The sequence below is a fragment of the Salvelinus sp. IW2-2015 genome, linkage group LG23 (genome assembly GCF_002910315.2).
Source record: "Salvelinus sp. IW2-2015 linkage group LG23, ASM291031v2, whole genome shotgun sequence".
NCBI classification, from domain to species: Eukaryota; Metazoa; Chordata; class Actinopteri; order Salmoniformes; family Salmonidae; genus Salvelinus; species Salvelinus sp. IW2-2015.
Window position 1 is genome coordinate 12757468 of NC_036863.1, and position 18439 is coordinate 12775906.

An 18439-nucleotide genomic window follows, 5' to 3' on the forward strand; every position below is an offset into this window, starting at 1 on the left:
CTGTTAGATCCTATTTTTACCCCATTGCACCCCCACCCAAATCAAAATTCACAACAACAAAGACTGACCTATATTTGCTCAAATCAAAATATCAACATTGTTGTTACAAAGGCTGCTTAACTGTTATAACCATGTAATTACACATTGTTACATAGTCTACCCTCAGCTGTGGCTTGTATTTTATAACACATACAATTTTTGTTTTTATATACGATTTAGATGTGCAAAGATTTGAATTCCTTTACTTCTTATACACTTTAATATTAGGCTATACACTTTAGGCCTAGTCCTGATTTTATCTGCAACATAGTTGTAACTAGGCTAGTCCAAGTCTACAATACCAAAAGTGATGTCCAATTAACTCTACCTTTTGGAATAATTTATTCATATGAATCTTCATATCATAAAAAAAATGTCCAGGCTCCCGATTTGACTAGAGAAGGTATATTGGTCGATCTGTAGGCTAGCCTACAATAATCCCAATTTGTGCACCTGCCCTGGAGTGGTGGCTTTGGTTGGGAGAATACCTTAAAAATGGATTGATGCATTGGAGAGCGTGGCGGGGTGTTTGTTTATCTATATACTGGCTTAGGCTATAGCTAACCAATCAGGATAGCACCGATCGTAATGTACTGTAACGGTTTGGATACAAATGCAAGAACAAACAATAGGCTACATAAATGATGCAGTAGGCCTATAATACATATTGAAGATGGGTCAGTGATTTAAACACGCTCATTACCTCTGCAGTTTTGGATAGGTTTATTTTACGCTCAAGTTTACGCTCATAAAATAGGCAGTGCGTTTTCGGTCGGTGGATGTGTCAGTAAGCGTCTTTGACGGGAGAATTGGCGCATCTCACCGAGCAGCCACCAGGACAATCGGGTTATGAACGATTCGGCCTTTTCGTGCAAAATACCCTATGTTTTCCCGTGGAGTGATGCAATCACCGTCGGTTGCATGCAGGACAGCGATGGGGCATTGGTAGATCATACAGTTGTATTATTATAAACGGGGACGCTCCTCCCGAAGCCATATTTGTTTTGTATGCCAAACTGAGGCAGGGGGTGGAGAGTCGCTACAGAAACATTTGGCTTTAGATTTAGTCGTGGGTTTGCGTTCCTTCTCGTGCAAAATTTCCGAATTGAGAGAATTTTGCCAGAGAAATGCAGCTCGCTTGAGGACACCCCCGATATCGGTTGGCTGCTGCTGCCATGATTGGCAGAAGTCTCCTCTCGATCACGGCTTCGCGGGTTGGAGAAGAAACAGATTGATTTGGACCTGGTCTCAGCTGCGGAACTGCGGATGTCGGATGTTATTATCAGTGGAGCCTGATCCTATAAATATTAGAAGCGCAAACAAAGAGTAATTCTGGAAAAACTCAGGGAAAATGTCTTCTCGTTCTGCGTTACCGTCTGGGAACGACAGGGGCACGGACCATGTAAGTGGAATTATTAGGCTATCCCCATAATTTGTGTGCATGCAAAAATTCTGCATCCTATGTGGATTATTGTTTTATGTCTCATAATATGGTGCCTTACATTCGCCATATTTATTTGTAGCGCATATTATATGGTGTGCATTTTGGTTGTTTGAAAAGGGAGCCTGTTAATGAGAGTGGATGGATATTTAGCATAGCAGGTTCTCAAAATGGGCCGTATCCTTGAACGTCTTAACAGCGAAAGAGATGATGGCTATAGGCGAACAGACCGGGATGAGTCCATCCGCATACGATAACACTCAGTCAGTGGATATGCGCAGAAGCTTCATACTAACCGTCACCTATTTATAACGCTGTATAGATAGTGATGTCACGTACTGCCGGTGTATTCCAGCCGTTATGACTGGCATATTGTCGTACCCTATTAATAAAAAGGAGAAAACTTCACTAGTCTGATTGATTTAAGGTTTATTCTTTCGGATCATTGCATACAATGTTGTGCAAATGCAATTGATTGCTGCGTATAGCGGACTATACAGAGCTATCGGGTTAAACAGCGCAGCGCCATCCGCTACAGCCTCTAACCAGTAGCAGTCGGGCCCGCACAAGCAACAATAGAGATTAGTAATAAACATAATCTATCTATCTACAGCGCCTTCGGAAAGTATTCAGACCCCTTGACTTTTCCACATTTTTATATATTACAGCCTTATTCTAAAATGGGTTAAATAAAAAATCCGCAATCTACACACAATACCCTATAATGACAAAGCGAAAACAGGTTTTTATACATTTTTGCAAATGTATAAAAAAAATACTGAAATATGACATTTACATAAGCATTCAGACCCTTTACTTAGTACTTTGTTGAAGCACCTTCGACAGCGATTACAGCCTTGAGTCTACTTGGGTATGACACTACAAGCTTGGCACAATTATATTTGGGTAGTTTCTCCCATTCTTCCCTGCAGATCCTCTCAAACTCTGTCAGATTGGATGGGGAGCGTTGCTGCACAGCTATTTTCAGGTCTCACAGAGATGTTTGATGGGTTCTAGTCCAGTCTCTGGCTAGGCTACTCAAGGACATTCAGAGAATTGTCCCAAAGCCACTCCTGCGTTGTCTTGGCTGTGTGCTTAGGGTCGTTGTCCTGTTGGAAGGTGAACCTTCATCCCAGTCTGAGGTCCTGAGCCCTCTGGAGCAGGTTTTCATCAAGGATCTCTCTGTACTTTGCTCCATTCATCTTTCCCTAGATCCCGACTAATCTCCCAGTCCCTGCTGCTGAAAAACATCCCCACAGCATGACGCTGCCGCCACCATGCTTCACCATAGGGATGGTGCTAGGTCTCCTCCAGACGTGGTGCTTGGCATTCAGGCCAAGAGTTCAATCTTAGTTTCATCAGACCAGAGAATCTTGTTTGTCATGGTTCGAGAGTCCTTTAGGTGCCTTTTGGCAAACTACAAGTGGGCTGTCATATGCCTTTTACTGAGGATTCGCTTCCGTCTGGCCACTCTACTATAACGGCCTGATTGGTGGAGGGCTCCAGAGATGGTTGTCCTTCTGGAAGGTTCTCCCATCTCCACAGAGGAACTCTGGAGCTCTGTCAGACTGACCATCGGGTTCTTGCTCTAGGAAGAGTTCTGGTGGTTCCAAACTTCCTCCATTTAAGAATGAATGGAGGCCACTGTGTTCTTGGGGACCATCAATGCTGCCGAAATTTGTGCCTCGACACAATCCAGTCTAGGAGCTCTACGGACAATTCCTTTGACTTCATGGCTTGGTTTTTGTTCTGACATGTACAGTCAACTGTGGGACCTTATATAGACAGGTGTGTGCCTTTCCAAATCATGTCCAATCAATTTACCACAAGTGGACTCCAATCAAGTTGTAGAAACATCACAAGGATGATCAATGGAAACATGTGCACCTGAGCTCAATTTCGAGTCTCATAGCAAAGGGTCTGAATACTAATGTAAATAAGGTATTTCTGTTTAAAAAAATGTATACATTTTCAGAAATGTCTAAAGCTGTTTTTGATATGTCATTATGGGGTATTGTGTGTAGATTGATGAGGAATATTTTTATTTAATCAATTTTAGAATACGGCTGTAACATAACAAAATGTGGAAAAGGGGAAGGGGCCTGAATACTTTCCAAATACACTGTAGGCCTATCTAATTTGCTTAAAATACTATGCTCTTGTGTATGGGGGTTCCTCTTTAGATGTGATTCCATAGATGGTCATTTCTCTGCTGAAATGTGTTTTTATCAAGGAACTGTTTGATGAAGCAATCTGTCATTATTACAAATCCCAAATATTTGTTTGGAGACTGTTAGAGCGTCCCAAATGGCACCATATTCCCTATAAAGTGCACTACTTTTGACCAGAGCCCCATGGGCCTCTTCCTTATTTAGTGGACATAAGCATTTCGCTACACTCGCAATAACATCTGCTAACCATGTGTATGTGACCAATAAAATTTGATTTGATACTTTTGACCAGATGGGCCCTATTCAAAAGTAGTGCATTTTAAAGGGAATAGGTTGCCATTCAGGCAGAGAGCAGGAGGACATGCTGAGGGGATGGAAGTGTTAAGCCTCAGGCCTCGAGACCGGCCAGGGACCACTGTGCCTGCATCTGCTCTCTCACTCACTCACTCTCTCTCTCGTTCTCTCTCTCGTTCTCTCTCGTTCTCTCTCTCGTTTCTGCTCTACGTTCTCCGCTCCGTCTCGTTTCTCCTCTACGTCTATCGTTCTCTCTCTCGTTTCTCTTCATCTCGGTTCTCTCTCGTTCTCATCTCTCTGTTCGTTCTCATCTCTCGTTCTCTAAATAACCTTCTGTCTCTTCTCTCTCTTCTCTCTCTCTCTCTCTCTCTCTCTCTCTCTCTCTCTCTCTCTCTCTCTCCTCTCTCTTCTCAATCTCGTCTCTCTCTCTCTCTCTCTCTCCTCTCTCTCTTCTCTCTCTGCTCTCTCTCTCTCGTTCTCTCTCTCTCTCTCTCTCTCTCTCTCTCCTCTCTCTCTCTCTCTCTCTCTCTCTCCTCTCTCTCTCTCTCTCTTCTCTCTCTCTCTCTCCTCAACTCTCTCCTTTCTCCTGCTTCTCACTCTCTCTCACTCTCTCTGCCTCTCTCTCTCGTCCACTCTCTTTCTCTCTACCTCTCTACCTCTCTCTCTCAGCCTCTCTTTCTCTCTCTGCGCCGCTCTCTCTCTCCGCATCTCTCTCTCTGCCTCTCTCTGCGCTTCTCTCTCTCTCGCCGCATCTCTCTCGCTCTCTCTGTTTCTCTCTCTTTTCTCTCCTTCTCTTACTGGCATCTTATTCTCGTGTTTTTTTGGGCCCTGTTTCCTTTTGATCACATGACAAGGAGCTGTACATTTTATCTTTGTTCCTGTAAGTGTCTTTTTTTCTTATGCTCTGCTGCCTGTCTGAATGACTGAAAATTAGCCATGACTCAAGCTTTGGATTGGATCTTCACAGCACCTATTACTAAAGCTGTTGGGTTCTGAAATCGAGCACTTACTAGCATGTGATGCATACCAGACCTGGGTTCAAATTCTATTTGAAATAATTTCAAATACTTTAGCTGTGTTTGATTGAGCTTGCCTCTTGCAATAGAGCCGATAGAAAACTCCCAAAATTGCAAATCCTGCACAAATGGCACTCCAGGCAGTCTAAAACAAACACTCAAAATATTTGAAAGATTTTAAATAGTATTTGAACCCAGGTTTGATGTACACGAGCTCAGTATTTGTAGTGCTAGAAGTAACATCAGTGATCTTGGCATCTTGGCCTATGACTAAGTATTTAACACGGACATTATGTGACTGGTCACCAGTGGTGTAAATTACTTAAGTAAAAATACTTTAAAGTACTACTTAAGTCGTTTTTGGGGGGTATCTGTACTTTACTAGTTATATTTTTGACAACATTTCCTTTTACTCCACTACATTCCTAAAGAACATATGTACTTTTTACTCCATACATTTTCCCTGACACCCAAAAGTACTCGTTACATTTCGAATGCTCAGGCAGGGTAGCAATATGGTCCAATTCACGCACCTATCAATATAACGTGTTGTCATACCTACTGCCTCTGATCTGGCGGACTCACTAAACACAAATACTGCGTTTGTAAATTATGTCTGAGTGTGCTTCTGTTTGTTCCTAAATAAAATAAAAACATAAATGGTGCCATCTGGTTTGCTTAATAGAGGAATTTTGATGTATTGCATTTACTTGTGCTTTTTACTTTTACTCAAGTATGACAATTGAGTACTTTTTCCACCACTGTACTAAAGTACATTTAGAACCAGATACGTTTAGACATTTACTCAAGTAGTATTTTGCTGGGTGACTTTCACTTAAGTCATTTTAAATTAAGGTACCTTTATTTTTTACTCAAGTAGAACAATTGGGTACTTTTCCCACCACTGATAGTCACCTCACACAGTAGTACATTTGTCCCAGGTATCAGACAGATCAGAAAGTCCAAAATTGGCACAAGATGTTCTATGAAAGTAGTATTTATAATGACATATTCATATGTTCAGCAACATCTGTTACCTAGAAGTGAATGATCTCAGGTATTTCTATTCAAGCTGCACTAGGGCCACGTTCCGTAGGTAAACCTTGTGAAGCGTCGCAAATATAAATATCATGAATAGAACATGATTCTTTAGTCTATGTTTGTAGAGAGACATCTGTTCTACATTATATGTTTCTATCTAAACGTTCCACAACATTGTGCCCTGTTGAACGCAGCCCAGGCATGATGTTGTGCAAATCAAAGATAATATACCAACTTAGAATATAATTTCAGTGTAGAACTATGGTGTACCAGCAGTCCTGGGTGTTGCTTTCAGTCCATTAAACCTCCGCCTACAGTTGAAGTCGGAGGTTAACATACAATACACTTAGGTTGGTGTCATTAAAACTCGTTTTTCAACCACTCCACAAATGTTTTGTTAACAAACTATAGTTTTGGCAAATCGGTTAGGACATCTACTTTGTGCATGGCACAAGTAATTTTTCCAACAACTGTTTACAGACAGATTATTTCACTTATAATTCACTGTATCACAATTCCAGTGGGTCAGAAGTTTACATGCACTAAGCTGACTGTGCCTTTAAACAGCTTGGAAAATTCCAGAAAATGATGTCATGACTTTAGAAGCTTCTGATAGGCTAATTGACATAATTGGAGTCAATTGGAGGTGTACCTGTGGATGTATTTCAAGGCCTACCTTCAAATTCAGTGCCTCTTTCCTTGACGTTATGGGAAAATCAAAAGAAATCAGCCAAGCCCTCCACAAGTATGGTTCATCCTTGGGAGCAATTTCCAAATGCCTGAACGTACCACGTTCGTCTATACAAACAATAGTACGCAAGTATAAACACCATGTGACCACGCAGCCGTCATACTGCTCAGGAAGGAGACGGGTTCTGTCTCCTAGAGATGAACGTACTTTGGTGCGAAAAGTGCAAATCAATCCCAGAACAACAGCAAAGGACCTTGTGAAGATGCTGGAGGAAACAGGTACAAAAGTATCTATATCCACAGTAAAACGAGTTCTATATCGACATAACTTGAAAGGCCGTTCAGCAAGGAAGAAGCCACTGCTCCAAAACCGCCATAAAAAAGCTAGACTACGGTTTACTACTGCACATTGTGACAAAGATCGTACTTTTTGGAGAAATGTCCTCTGGTCTGATGAAACAAAAATAGAACTGTTTGGCCATAATGACCATTGTTATGTTTGGAGGAATAAGGGGGAGGCTTGCAAGCCGAAGAACACCATCCCAACCGTGAAGCACGGGGTTGGCAGCATCATGTTGTGGGGGTGCTTTGCTGCAGGAGGGACGGATGCACTTCACATTTTCCATCATGAGGATGGAAAATTATGTGGATATATTGAAGCAACATGTCAAGACATCAGTCAGGAAGTTAAATCTTGGTCGCAAATGGTTCTTCCAAATGGACAATGACCCCAAGCATACTTCCAAAGTTGTGGCAAAATGGCTTAAGGACAACAAAGTTAAGGTATTGGAGTGGCCATCACAAAGCCCTGACCTCAATCCTATAGAAAATGTGTGGGCAGAACTGAAAAAGCATGTGCGAGCAAGGAGGCCTACAAACCTGACTCAGTTACACCAGCTCTGTCAGGAGGAATGGGCCAAAATTCACCCAACTTATTGTGGGAAGCTTGTGGAAGGCTACCCAAAATGTTTGACCCAAGCAAAACAATTTAAAGGCAATGCTACCAAATACTAATTGAGTGTATGTAACTTCTGACCCACTGCGAATGTGATGAAAGAAATAAAAGCTGAAATAAATCATTCTTTCTACTATTATTCTGACATTTCACATTTTTTAAATAAAGTGGTGATCCCAACTGACCTAAGACAGGGAATTTTTACTCAGATTAAATGTCAGGAATTGTGAAAAACTGAGTTTAAATGTATTTGGCTAAGGTGTATGTAAAAATGTATTTGGCTAAGGTGTATATCCTACTTCAACTGCATGAACAAATGGATCTAGGGTAAAAACAATGTTACATCAGTGTAATCTTACTTGGATGTCTTCACTCTCAGTATTACCCTGTCCTATTGGAGAGCCAGAGCCACCATGCTATAATGGCAGTCCAGTTGTCACGTTCTGACCATAGTTCTTTTGAGTTTACTTTGTTTTAGTGTTGATCAGGACGTGAGCTGAATGGGCATTCTTTGTTGTGTGTCTAGTTTTCCCGTTTCTGTGTTTGGCCTGATATGGTTCTCAATCAGAGGCAGGTGTTAGTCATTGTCTCTGATTGGGAACCATATTTAGGTAACCTGTTTTGTGTTGGGTTTTGTGGGTGGTTATTTTCAGTCTTTGTGTGTCTGCACCAGACAGAACTGTTTCGTTTCGTGTTATTCTCGTTTATCGTTATTTTGTTTGTTTGTTTAACGTATTTGATTAAAATGGATACTTTTCACACTTCGCCTTGGTCCTCCTCTCTTCCTTCATACGACGAACGTTACACCAGTCCAGTAGATTAGTACCTTAAACACTACCATGCCGAGCCAAACTGTAATGGCCTGGTTACACATCCACCATAGTTGCTGAAACTATGCTGGAAGGGGCCATTTGAAAATAAAATTCCTTCCATCCAAGCCAGCACAGTAGTGTGGTTCAGGTCAGCGGTTGGCACAGTAGTGTGAAAGGGCTATTGGTCTCTCGCCGAGCTGTACTGGGCTGGCCTGGTTACGCATCCACCATAGTTGCTGGAAACGTACTAGAGAAGCAATGTGAAAATAAAATATCAGAGCCAGCTAAGTATACTGCACAAAAAAATATAAATGCAACATACAACAATTTCAAAGATTTTACTGAGTTACAGTTCATATAAGGAAATCAGTCAATTGAAATAAATTCATTAGGCTCTAATCTATGGATTTCGCATTACTGGGCAGGGGTGCAGCCGGGGTGGGCAGGGGTGCAGCCACGGGTGGGCTGGGGGGCTGGGGGGCATCATCCACTGGAGAGCTAGGCCCAGCCAATCAGAATGAGTTTGTGGAGGTCCTGGGTAGAGGTCGACCGATTATGATTTTTCAACGCCGATACTGATACCGATTATTGGAGGACCAAAAAAGCCAATACCGATTAATCGGCCGATTTAAAAAATATATATATATTTGTAATAATGACAATTACAACAATACTGAATGAACACTTATTTTAACTTAATATAATACATCAATAAAATCAATTTAGCCTCAAATAAATAATGAAACATGTTCAATTTGGTTCAGTTCAATCCAACAAAGTGTTGGAGAAGAAAGTAAAAGTGCAATATGTGCCATGTGAAAAAGCTAATGTTTAAGTTCCTTGTTCAGAACATGAGAACAAATGAAAGCTGGTGGTTCCTTTTAACATGAGTCTTCAACATTTCCAGGTAGGAAGTTTTAGGGTGTAGTTATTATCGTTGACAGTACCCCCCCCCCCCCCCCCCCCCCCCCCCCCCCCCCCCCCCCCCCCCCCCCCCCCCCCCCCCCAAGGTGCAGACTCCGGCCGCAAAACCTGACTCTAAAGGGGAGGGTCCGGGTGGGCCTCCTTTACGGCGGCGGCTCTGGTGCGGGAGGTAGACCCCCTCCGCCTCTGGCTCCCCCCACTTTGGTGGCGCCTCTGGTGCGGGGACCCTCGCCGCCCACCCCGGACTGGGGACCCTCGTTGCGGGCCCCGGACTGGGCACCCTCGTTGCGGGCCCCGGAGTGGGCACTCTCATTGCGGGCCCCGGACTGGGCACCCTCGCTGGGGGCTCCGGACTGGAGACCGTCGATGGAGGCTCCGGACTGGAGACCGTCGCTGGAGGCTCCGGACTGGAGACCATCGCTGGAGGCTCCGGACTGGGGACCGTCGCTGGAGGCCTCGTCCTTGGAGGAGGCACTGGATGGACCGGGCTGTGGGGGAGCACTGGAGATCTGGTGCGTATCCCTGGCACAACTCTTCCCGGCTGAATGCCCACTTTAGCCCAGCACCTCCAGAGCACAGGCACAGGTTGAACCGGGCTGTGGGGGAGCACTGGAGATCTGGTGCTTAACACGTGCACCTCTCCTTTTTGCTGCATGCCCACTTTAGCCCAGCACGTGCGGGAAGCTTGAACAGGCCGCAATGGGTTCTCCTGGCAAACTGGGGATCGTAGAGCTGGCGCAGGATAACCCGGGCCGAGGAGGCGCACTGGAGACCAGGAGTGCTGAGCCGGCACCACCCTACCTGGCTGGATACCCCTCTTTACGCGGCAGGTACGGAGAGCATGTACTGCACGCACCGGGCTGTGACTTTGCACTGAAGGCACGGTGCGTAAAACCGGAAAACATGGCACTTGAACCGTGACCAACTCCGCTCGCCCTGCTCGCCGACTCGTGTTCTCCCCCAAAATAATTTTTTGGGGCTGCCTCTCGTGCCTGCTTCGAAGACTTGCCCCCTCATACCGTCGCCTCTCAGCTTTAGCTGCTTCCAGTTCCTCTTTTGGACGGCGATATTCCCCAGCCTGCCTCCAAGGTCCTTTCCCATCCAGGATTTCCTCCCAAGTCCAAGAATCCTGAACCCGCTGCTCCTCCTTACCACGCTGCTTGGTCCGCTTGTGGTGGGAAGTTCTGTCACGGCAGTGAAAAGAAGAGGACCAAGGTGCAGCGTTGTGAGCATACATACTTTTAATAGTAGATGTCGCCAACAAAACAATAAACAATACCAAAACAAACCATGAAGCTTAAGGCTATGTGCCATCAAACAAAGTTAACTTCCCACAAAGACAGGTGGAAAAAAGGGCTACCTAAGTATGGTTCTCAATCAGAGACAACAATAGACAGCTGCCTCTGATTGAGAACCACACCCAGCCAAACACAAAGAAATAGAAAACATAGAAATAAAGAAACTAGAATGCCCACCCTAGTCACACCCTGGCCTAACCAAAAATAGAGAATAAAAGCCTCTCTATGGCCAGGGCGTGACAGAAGTAGGCTGTGATTCGATGAGAAATTAACAGGCACCGCATCGATTATATGCAACACAGGACACGCTAGATAAACTAGTAATATCATCAACCATGTGTAGTTAACTAGTGATTATGTGAAGATTGATTGTTTTTTATAAGTTTAATGCTAGCTAGCAACTTACCTTGGCTTCTTGCTGCCCTCGCGTAACAGGTAGTCAGCCTGCCACGCAGGCTCCTCGTGGAGTGCAATGTAAGGCAGGTGGTTAGAGCGTTGGACTAGTAACCGGAAGGTTGCAAAAATGAATCCCCAAGCTGACAAGGTAAAAATCTGTTGTTCTGCCCCTGAACAAGGCAGTTAACCCACCGTTCCTAGGCCGTTATTGAAAATAAGAATGTTTTCTTAAACACTTACCTAGTTAAATAAAGGTGTAAAAAAATATATATATATTGGCCAAATCGGTGTCCAAAAATACAGATTTCCGATTGTTATGAAAACTTGAAATCGGCCCTAATTAATCAGCCATTCCGATTAATCGGTCGACCTCTAGTCCTGGGCTGGCGTGGTTAAACATGCTCTGGGGTTGTGAGGCTGTTTGGACGTACTGACAAATTCTCTAAAACGACGTTGGAGGCAGCTTATGGTAGAAAAATGTACATTCAATTCTCTGGCAACAGCTCTGGTGGACATTCCTGCAGTCAGCATGCCAATTGCACGCTCTCTCAAAACTTGAGACATCTGTGGCATTGTGTTGTGTGGCAAAACTGCACATTTTACACACCTGTGTAATGAACATGCTGTTTAATCAGCTTCTTGATATACAACACCTGTCAGGTGGATGGATTATCTTGGCAAAGGATAAATGCTCACTAACAGGGATGTTCACCAAATTTGAGAGAAATAAGATTTTGTGTCTATGTACTGTAGCATTTCTGGGAATTATTTGATCAGCTCATGAAACATGGGACCAACACTTTATATGTTGTGATTTATATTTTTGTTCAGTGCATGTTTCGTGTCACCAGGATAGTGTGAAAAGAGTTTTAGAGTTCCCAGGCTTTACGTGGTCATTGTCATCAGGGTGCTGGTGGTGACCCCCCCCCCTTTCCCATATATTCTCTTCCCCCCAGCATGTGTCCCTGGCTGCCAGCCGCTCAGACAAGGGAACCAGCCTGTCCAGCCGCTCGCTGGGTGCCCGCTGCAGGAACTCCATGGCCTCCTGCTCTGACGAGACTCCGCACATCGGCAACTACCGCCTGCTCAAGACCATCGGCAAGGGCAACTTTGCCAAGGTCAAACTGGCGCGCCACATCCTGACGGGCAAGGAGGTGAGGCTGGGGCACAGGGAGGGTGGGGGGTTGTTGGGTAAGGTACATGATGCAAAGGAAGGGTGCTAGTCATAGAAAGCATAGAAATAGTGTATATTTCTATGGTAGTGAGTTGGACGGATGCATGGGGCACAATCCCAAATCGACCCCTAGAACCAGCATAGCCAGAAGCTTCACTCTAGTGTTTATACCAAGCAAATTATCTCAAATCTCTTCAGGTGCATCTTCAGGGCCGATTTTTTTTCTTGGGCGGCTGGTCGGGGGGCCGGAACATAATTACAAATCATTTGTAGACTGCAAATTGACTGCAAGAAGCCTAAACAGATATAATATTTGAATTAAACATAATAATTTCAAACCTTGCTTACATTTGTATAGGATCACATGTCTCTCTATTATGCTTGGGAATACTTGGGAACAGATTTCCAAAATTAAAATAGCTTGGAGCTGATTTCCTGGTGTTTTTACATTATTTTACAGAGAGAGGCACGAGGAGAGAGAAAGAGCGGCACAGAGAGAGAGAGAGCAGCGTGGAGAGAGGGAGAGATGCGGGAGAGAGAGGAGGAGGAGAGAGAGAGAGAGAGAGAGGAGGAGGAGAGAGGGAGAGAGGCGGGAGAGAGAGGAGGAGGAGAGAGAGAGGAGGAGGAGAGAGAAAGCGAGAGAGATGGAGAGAGAGCAAGCGAGGCAAAGAGAGAGGGGGAGGTGGGAATAAAACCACCCACGGGTCATCAGTTGGGGAACCCTGGTCTTGGGACATGGGTCATGGATAGGAGGGGTAGGAAGTGGATGGGAGGGGGATCTGTAGTTGTGGTTGTTCTTTTATTTAGATGGATCCCCATTAGCTTTGCCCTTAGCGACCACTAGTTTTACTACTGGGATGTTTATGTCTTCTTGTTGTGCTTTTTTTGTAAAATGTCCTTTGCTTTCTCTGACCCCAAGTTCTCCTCATGCCTCCTCCAGGTTGCAATAAAAATCATTGACAAAACTCAGTTGAATCCAACCAGCCTACAAAAGGTGAGTATTGGCCATTTGCGTTTTTAAATTATCAATCTGTTTTTTCTCAGTCACAGTGGACATGACTTTAATAAATGAAACCTGCATCAGGATCAGTGTTTTTGTGGAGCGCGGCTACTCTGGTCTCCCGTTTAGTGAGAGAGCAAGAGTGAGAGAGAGGGACGTGATACTGTTTGACAGGTGCTGTGAACTGGATGACTGGATAACTGACTGAAAAGAAGGATGTCTGGATGACTGGATAACTGACTGAAAGGCAGGATGTCTGGATGACTGAATGACTGGATGGAAGGACGACTGGATGACGAGTTGACTGCATAATTATATGACTGGGTGACTGGGTGACTGGATTACTGGGTGACTGGATAACTGGATTACTAGATGGAAGGATGGCTGGCTGACTGGTTAGAAGGACGACTGGATGACTGACTGGGTGACTGGATAACTGGGTGACTGGAAGATGGAACAGCTGTGGATTTGAAGATGTATATATTGGTTCAACAATGAAAGAAGCTATTTTGTTTTGCGGTTGGCATGAGTTGCAAGTGTGTCTTTGGGAATGCTGAGGGCTGTCACAGTGAGATGATTTGATGTTCATCAGCATGTTCAGGGTATATCCCGAATGATAGACAGTGGACACTTGGGTTTTACCAGAACCAGAATGGTGGACAAACAGGCTAGTTGTTCCTGTGCATAAATGGAAGACCCACAATGGACGCTCAGGGTTTGCTGTGCATGAAGGGTATAAGCAACATGGCTGACAATCAGGGATCATTGACCTTTGGCTACGTTCCAATGTCCATACTAGCACATCGCTTTCAATGCATAATTTTAAGTCGTATGCTAGTATATGGATATTGGAACAGAGCCTTCAGGATGACTCCAGGATTTTTCCTGGCTCAAAAAAAGGGTGTAGGTGGTAACTCAGTGAGGCAGTAGTCACGGTCAGCCGACCTAAGAATTCACTATGCAGGAAAAACCCTGGACTCATCACATGCAAGTATCTTGATCCTATCATCCAACTACCTCACAATACTGAATGCTAACTTACTTCCTGTTTTGAGAATATTTCTCAGGTCACACCATAAGGGCAGAATTTAACATGCAACACAAACGTGCAATACTCAGAGTAAAGAGAGAAAGGAAAAATGTAAAGACATGAAGACACATATAGTACTTTAACTTGTAGTGCACATGGTAACATTGGCTCATAACCCCCCACATGCACATACATGTTTGTTTCACGTTTGTTTTACTATACTTGTTGGGTCCAAACAATTGATTCCCATTCAAAATCCTGTTTCCCTTACCCCTAACTTAACCCTAAGATTTTGATGGCGCTGACGGAGATGGCAGCACCGCGACTAGCTCTTAAGCAACTCTGCAGTATTTTGTTTGTTTATGTTCTATTTTTTCCATTAAAGCTCAGAAATTGATTTGTGTCATTACATACATCCGGGAAGAACTATTGGAAATTAGAGTGGCGGTAACTCACCAGAACTTCCAGCATTTATACCAGGATTAGGACTTCCATGAAGCGGATCCTTTGTTTGCTCTCCCCAGAGCAATTTAACTTATTCCAGAGGCTGACCCAAAACAACGCCGGCAAAGGAGAGGTACTCGAGGCGGTCTTCTGGTCCGACTTAGGAAGCGTGCACACCACCCACCACTCCCGAGTATTTTACTCGCTAATGTCCAACCTCTGGATAATAAAGTTGATGAGCTCAAGGCGAGAGGTGCTTTTCAGAGAGACACCAGGGATTGTAACATACTCTGCTTCACGGAAACATGGCTCTCTCGAGATATACAGTCTGACTCTGTAAAACCAGTTGGGTTCTCAGTACATCGCGCTGACAGGAACAAACATCTCTCCGGGAAGCAGAAGGGTGGAGGTATATGTTTTATGATCAACGACTTATGGTGTAACTGTCATAACATACAGGAACTCAAGTCCTTCTGTTCACCCGACCTAGAATATCTCACAATCAAATGCCGACCGTACTATCTCCCGAGATAATTTTCGTCCATAATAGCCACAGCGGTCTATATCCCCCCCAAGCGGATACCACGATGGCCCTCAAAGAACTTCACTGGACTTTATGCAAACTGAAAACCACATATCCAGAGGCTGCATTTATTGTTGCTGGGGATTTTAACAAAGCAAATTTGTGTCACGATTCTCTAAAGTAGAACCCAGAAGCAGACCAGGACAAGGAGAGTAAGACGAAGGTGAGTATTTATTTACAAGTTTAAATGTAGTGATAGAAAAATCCAAGTAGCGGAGCGGGCAGCAGAGGTGAGTTGATGGAATTGAGTAAGCAGATCCAAGGAAGTAACTGAAGTCACCGAAGACCAGGTAGGGATGGGATGAGTGTTCCGGGTGAATGATGTTCATGGCTAACGATCCGGCAGGGAATGGATGTCAGGTCAGAGCTTATGAAGTGGAGGGGTGATGATCAGGACCAGGTGTGCAGATAGCTGATGGGATACAGGTGCGGGTAATKAGAGATCTCCCAACTAGCTACGTCGTCCGGCAACCAGACAGGGTGCGTTCCAGGACACCGGAAAAACACTCCAGGACAGAACACAGGCAAAAACAGACTCAGGAAGCGGCATTTGTGACAGTACCCCCCTCCGACGAACGCCCACGGGCGGACTACCGGAGCGCCAGGGTGGAGGCGGTAGAAGTCACGAAGCAGGTCAGCATCAAAGGATCTGACGCCGAGGAATCTCAACTCCTTCCTCTGGGCCATATCCTTCCCAATCCACGAGTACTGATGAACCCTCGACCCCGCTCTGGAGTCCATGATGGGGCGCACCGTGTAGGCGGGCACCTCCGATCATCGGAGGAGGAGGAGGAGACGAGGAGGAGGGGCAACAGAGGACTGAGGAGAACGGCTTGAGGCAGGAGACATGAAAGGTGGGTGTACTCTAAGCGTTGCAGGCAACTTGAGTCGGACCACAACAGGATTATGATTCTTCTCACCACAACGACCAATGAACCTCTGTGACAGTTTCCTCGACTCAGTCCGTAGAGGAAGATCCCGTGTAGCCACCAACCTTATCTCCGACGGTATAAGCGGGGCAGGAAACGCGACGATTCGCCTGGATCTGATACCGGTCAGAAAACTCTAAGGGGGCCTTCCTGGGCCCGATGCCAGGTCCGGTGGCAACGACGAATGTGTGGCCTGGACAGAAGGATCCGAGAATCCCTCTCCTGGAAGGAAACAAGGGAGTTTGGTAACCGTACAGGCACTGGAAGGGAGACATCCCAGTGGCAGATGAATGGAGAGGTATTATGGGCATTACTCGACCCAGGGTAACTGAGAGGACACAAGAGGTGGATCAGAGGGACAGGCAGCGCAGCGTGGACTCCATCTTCTGGTTGGCTTCTCTCCGCCTGACCATTAGATTGAGGGTGAAATCCAGATGTGAGACTGACTGTAGCTCCAATGGCCAAACAGAAGGATCTCCAGACAGCAGAGGTAAACTGAGGACCACGGTCAGAAACAATGTCACTGGCAACCCGTGGACCCTGAAAACCTCTCCTAACAAGAGATATCTCGGACGTCTCAGTGCGCAGGTGGAAGCTTTGATGTGGGGAATCAAAGTGAGCAAACTTGCTGAACTGTCCACATATGGTCGAAGATGACCGTGTTCCCACAGAACAGGGCAACCCCGTGACAAAGCCAGGCCAGATGCGACCAAGTCGCGAGGAATAGGTAGGGGGTTAGAAGCCCAGTGCTGAGGCCGATGGTACTCTTATTCTGCGCACAAACAGAGACAGCGGCAACAAACCTCCGGTATTCTTCTCCCATGGCAGGCCACCAAATTCGTTTCTGCGCAGTAGGCGCCATAGTCCCGAGCAACGACCAGCGGTGACAAGCATACTTTGCTGGCGTGAGACCACTGAAAGGACAGCAGAACGGACCGACTCAGGCACGAACTACCGACGGGTGGACCGTTTACCAGGGGCCAGGCTGCGGTCCGAAGGGTCCGGCCATCACATCACTACTCTATCCTCACTGTAACCGGCTCCCACGACAAAGTTCTGGTTGAAGAATCGTCTCAGTCTTGGCCCCATCTTCCTCCGTCTTGGAGAACATCCGGGGACAAGGCGTCCGCCTTGCCGTTTCTTCGACCCAGGTCGGACGTCAGGGAAAAATGAAGCGTCCAAAAAACAAAGCCGACCTGGCCTGACGGGAGTTGAGACGTTTAGCCGATTTGCACGTAAGCCAGTATTCTTGTGGTCAGTCCAGACCACAACGGTATTGCTCCGCTCCCCTCCAACAGTGGCGCCAACTCCTTACCAAGGCAAGCTTCACAGCGAGGCAGAAGCTCGCCGGATTACCCACATCGTTAGTTTCTTCTTGCTGGTGAAAAGATGACCAAGAGTAGCAAGGGCAGGAGATGGAGTTACGTCACAGTGGAGCTGACGCTGCGGCAGGATAGGCGCCCACCCCCACATCAACTCGTTCCACACTCAATCAACAAACTTGACGCGAGACAGTGTCAGAGATTGTAGAGAGAATCGGGGGTCGTTGGATGATCGGTCTTCAAGTCCAGAAAGCTCGGTCGCCTCAAGGTCCAACAAATAGTTTGTTGCAAGACGTCAGGGCAGTTAAAGGGCGCTCACCCGGCTGTAATCACGGAATAAACCTCCGATACGAAAAGTTCGCAACCCCGAGGAATCTCTGGAGCCGCAAGTCTCGACGCTCACCGGGCTGGGCCCCAATCTCCGAACGCTCCGAACCTCTCTCTTGGGTCATCTTGATCTTCCCCTGGCAGATGAGTACACCGAGGAGGACGTTAGTGTGGGCGCTGAAAAAATCACACATTTCCAGCACTGTCACGAAACAGGGCGGGTTCTCCAAAACCGCATAGGCTAGGGACCTGGCTTGACAATGCATGGACCGTGGCGCGTAGAATTGAGCTACCTTCGAGAAGATGATGGATTCATCCAGAGGTATAACGAACACCAAAATACCAATCAGTATTCTTCTCAGCACGTTCGTGTCTCACCATACTTTTGGGCACACAGTCAGGTGAGCGTTGTGTCAGTCCAAACGGCATTCACCTGTCGTACTCCGAAATGTTCCCTTAGGTGTATTGAACCCAGTTCAACCACTCGTGCCCCAACTCTCTGAATCCGAACCAAATGATAAGCGCCTTTGCGTATTACGGTCAAGCTTCGGTA

The 18439-nt window shown here is 45.8% G+C and overlaps 1 protein-coding gene across 10 annotated transcripts in view; it reads left to right on the top strand.

Annotated features, from left to right (window-relative positions):
* Window positions 1-468: 468 nt before the first annotated feature.
* Window positions 469-18439, top strand: part of LOC111950373 (MAP/microtubule affinity-regulating kinase 4-like) — a 72618-nt gene continuing 54647 nt past the window's right edge. For 8 of the 10 annotated variants that reach the window (XM_070434369.1, XM_023967905.2, XM_070434367.1 and 5 more), the window contains exons 1-3: window positions 469-1441; window positions 12034-12231; window positions 13192-13245. In XM_070434369.1, the coding sequence (XP_070290470.1) occupies window positions 1391-1441; window positions 12034-12231; window positions 13192-13245 (303 nt within the window). In that variant the 5' untranslated portion in view covers window positions 469-1390. The remainder of the gene's footprint in view (window positions 1442-12033; window positions 12232-13191; window positions 13246-18439) is intronic. The other 2 variants (XM_023967904.2, XM_023967906.2) reach the window with 1 other exon arrangement.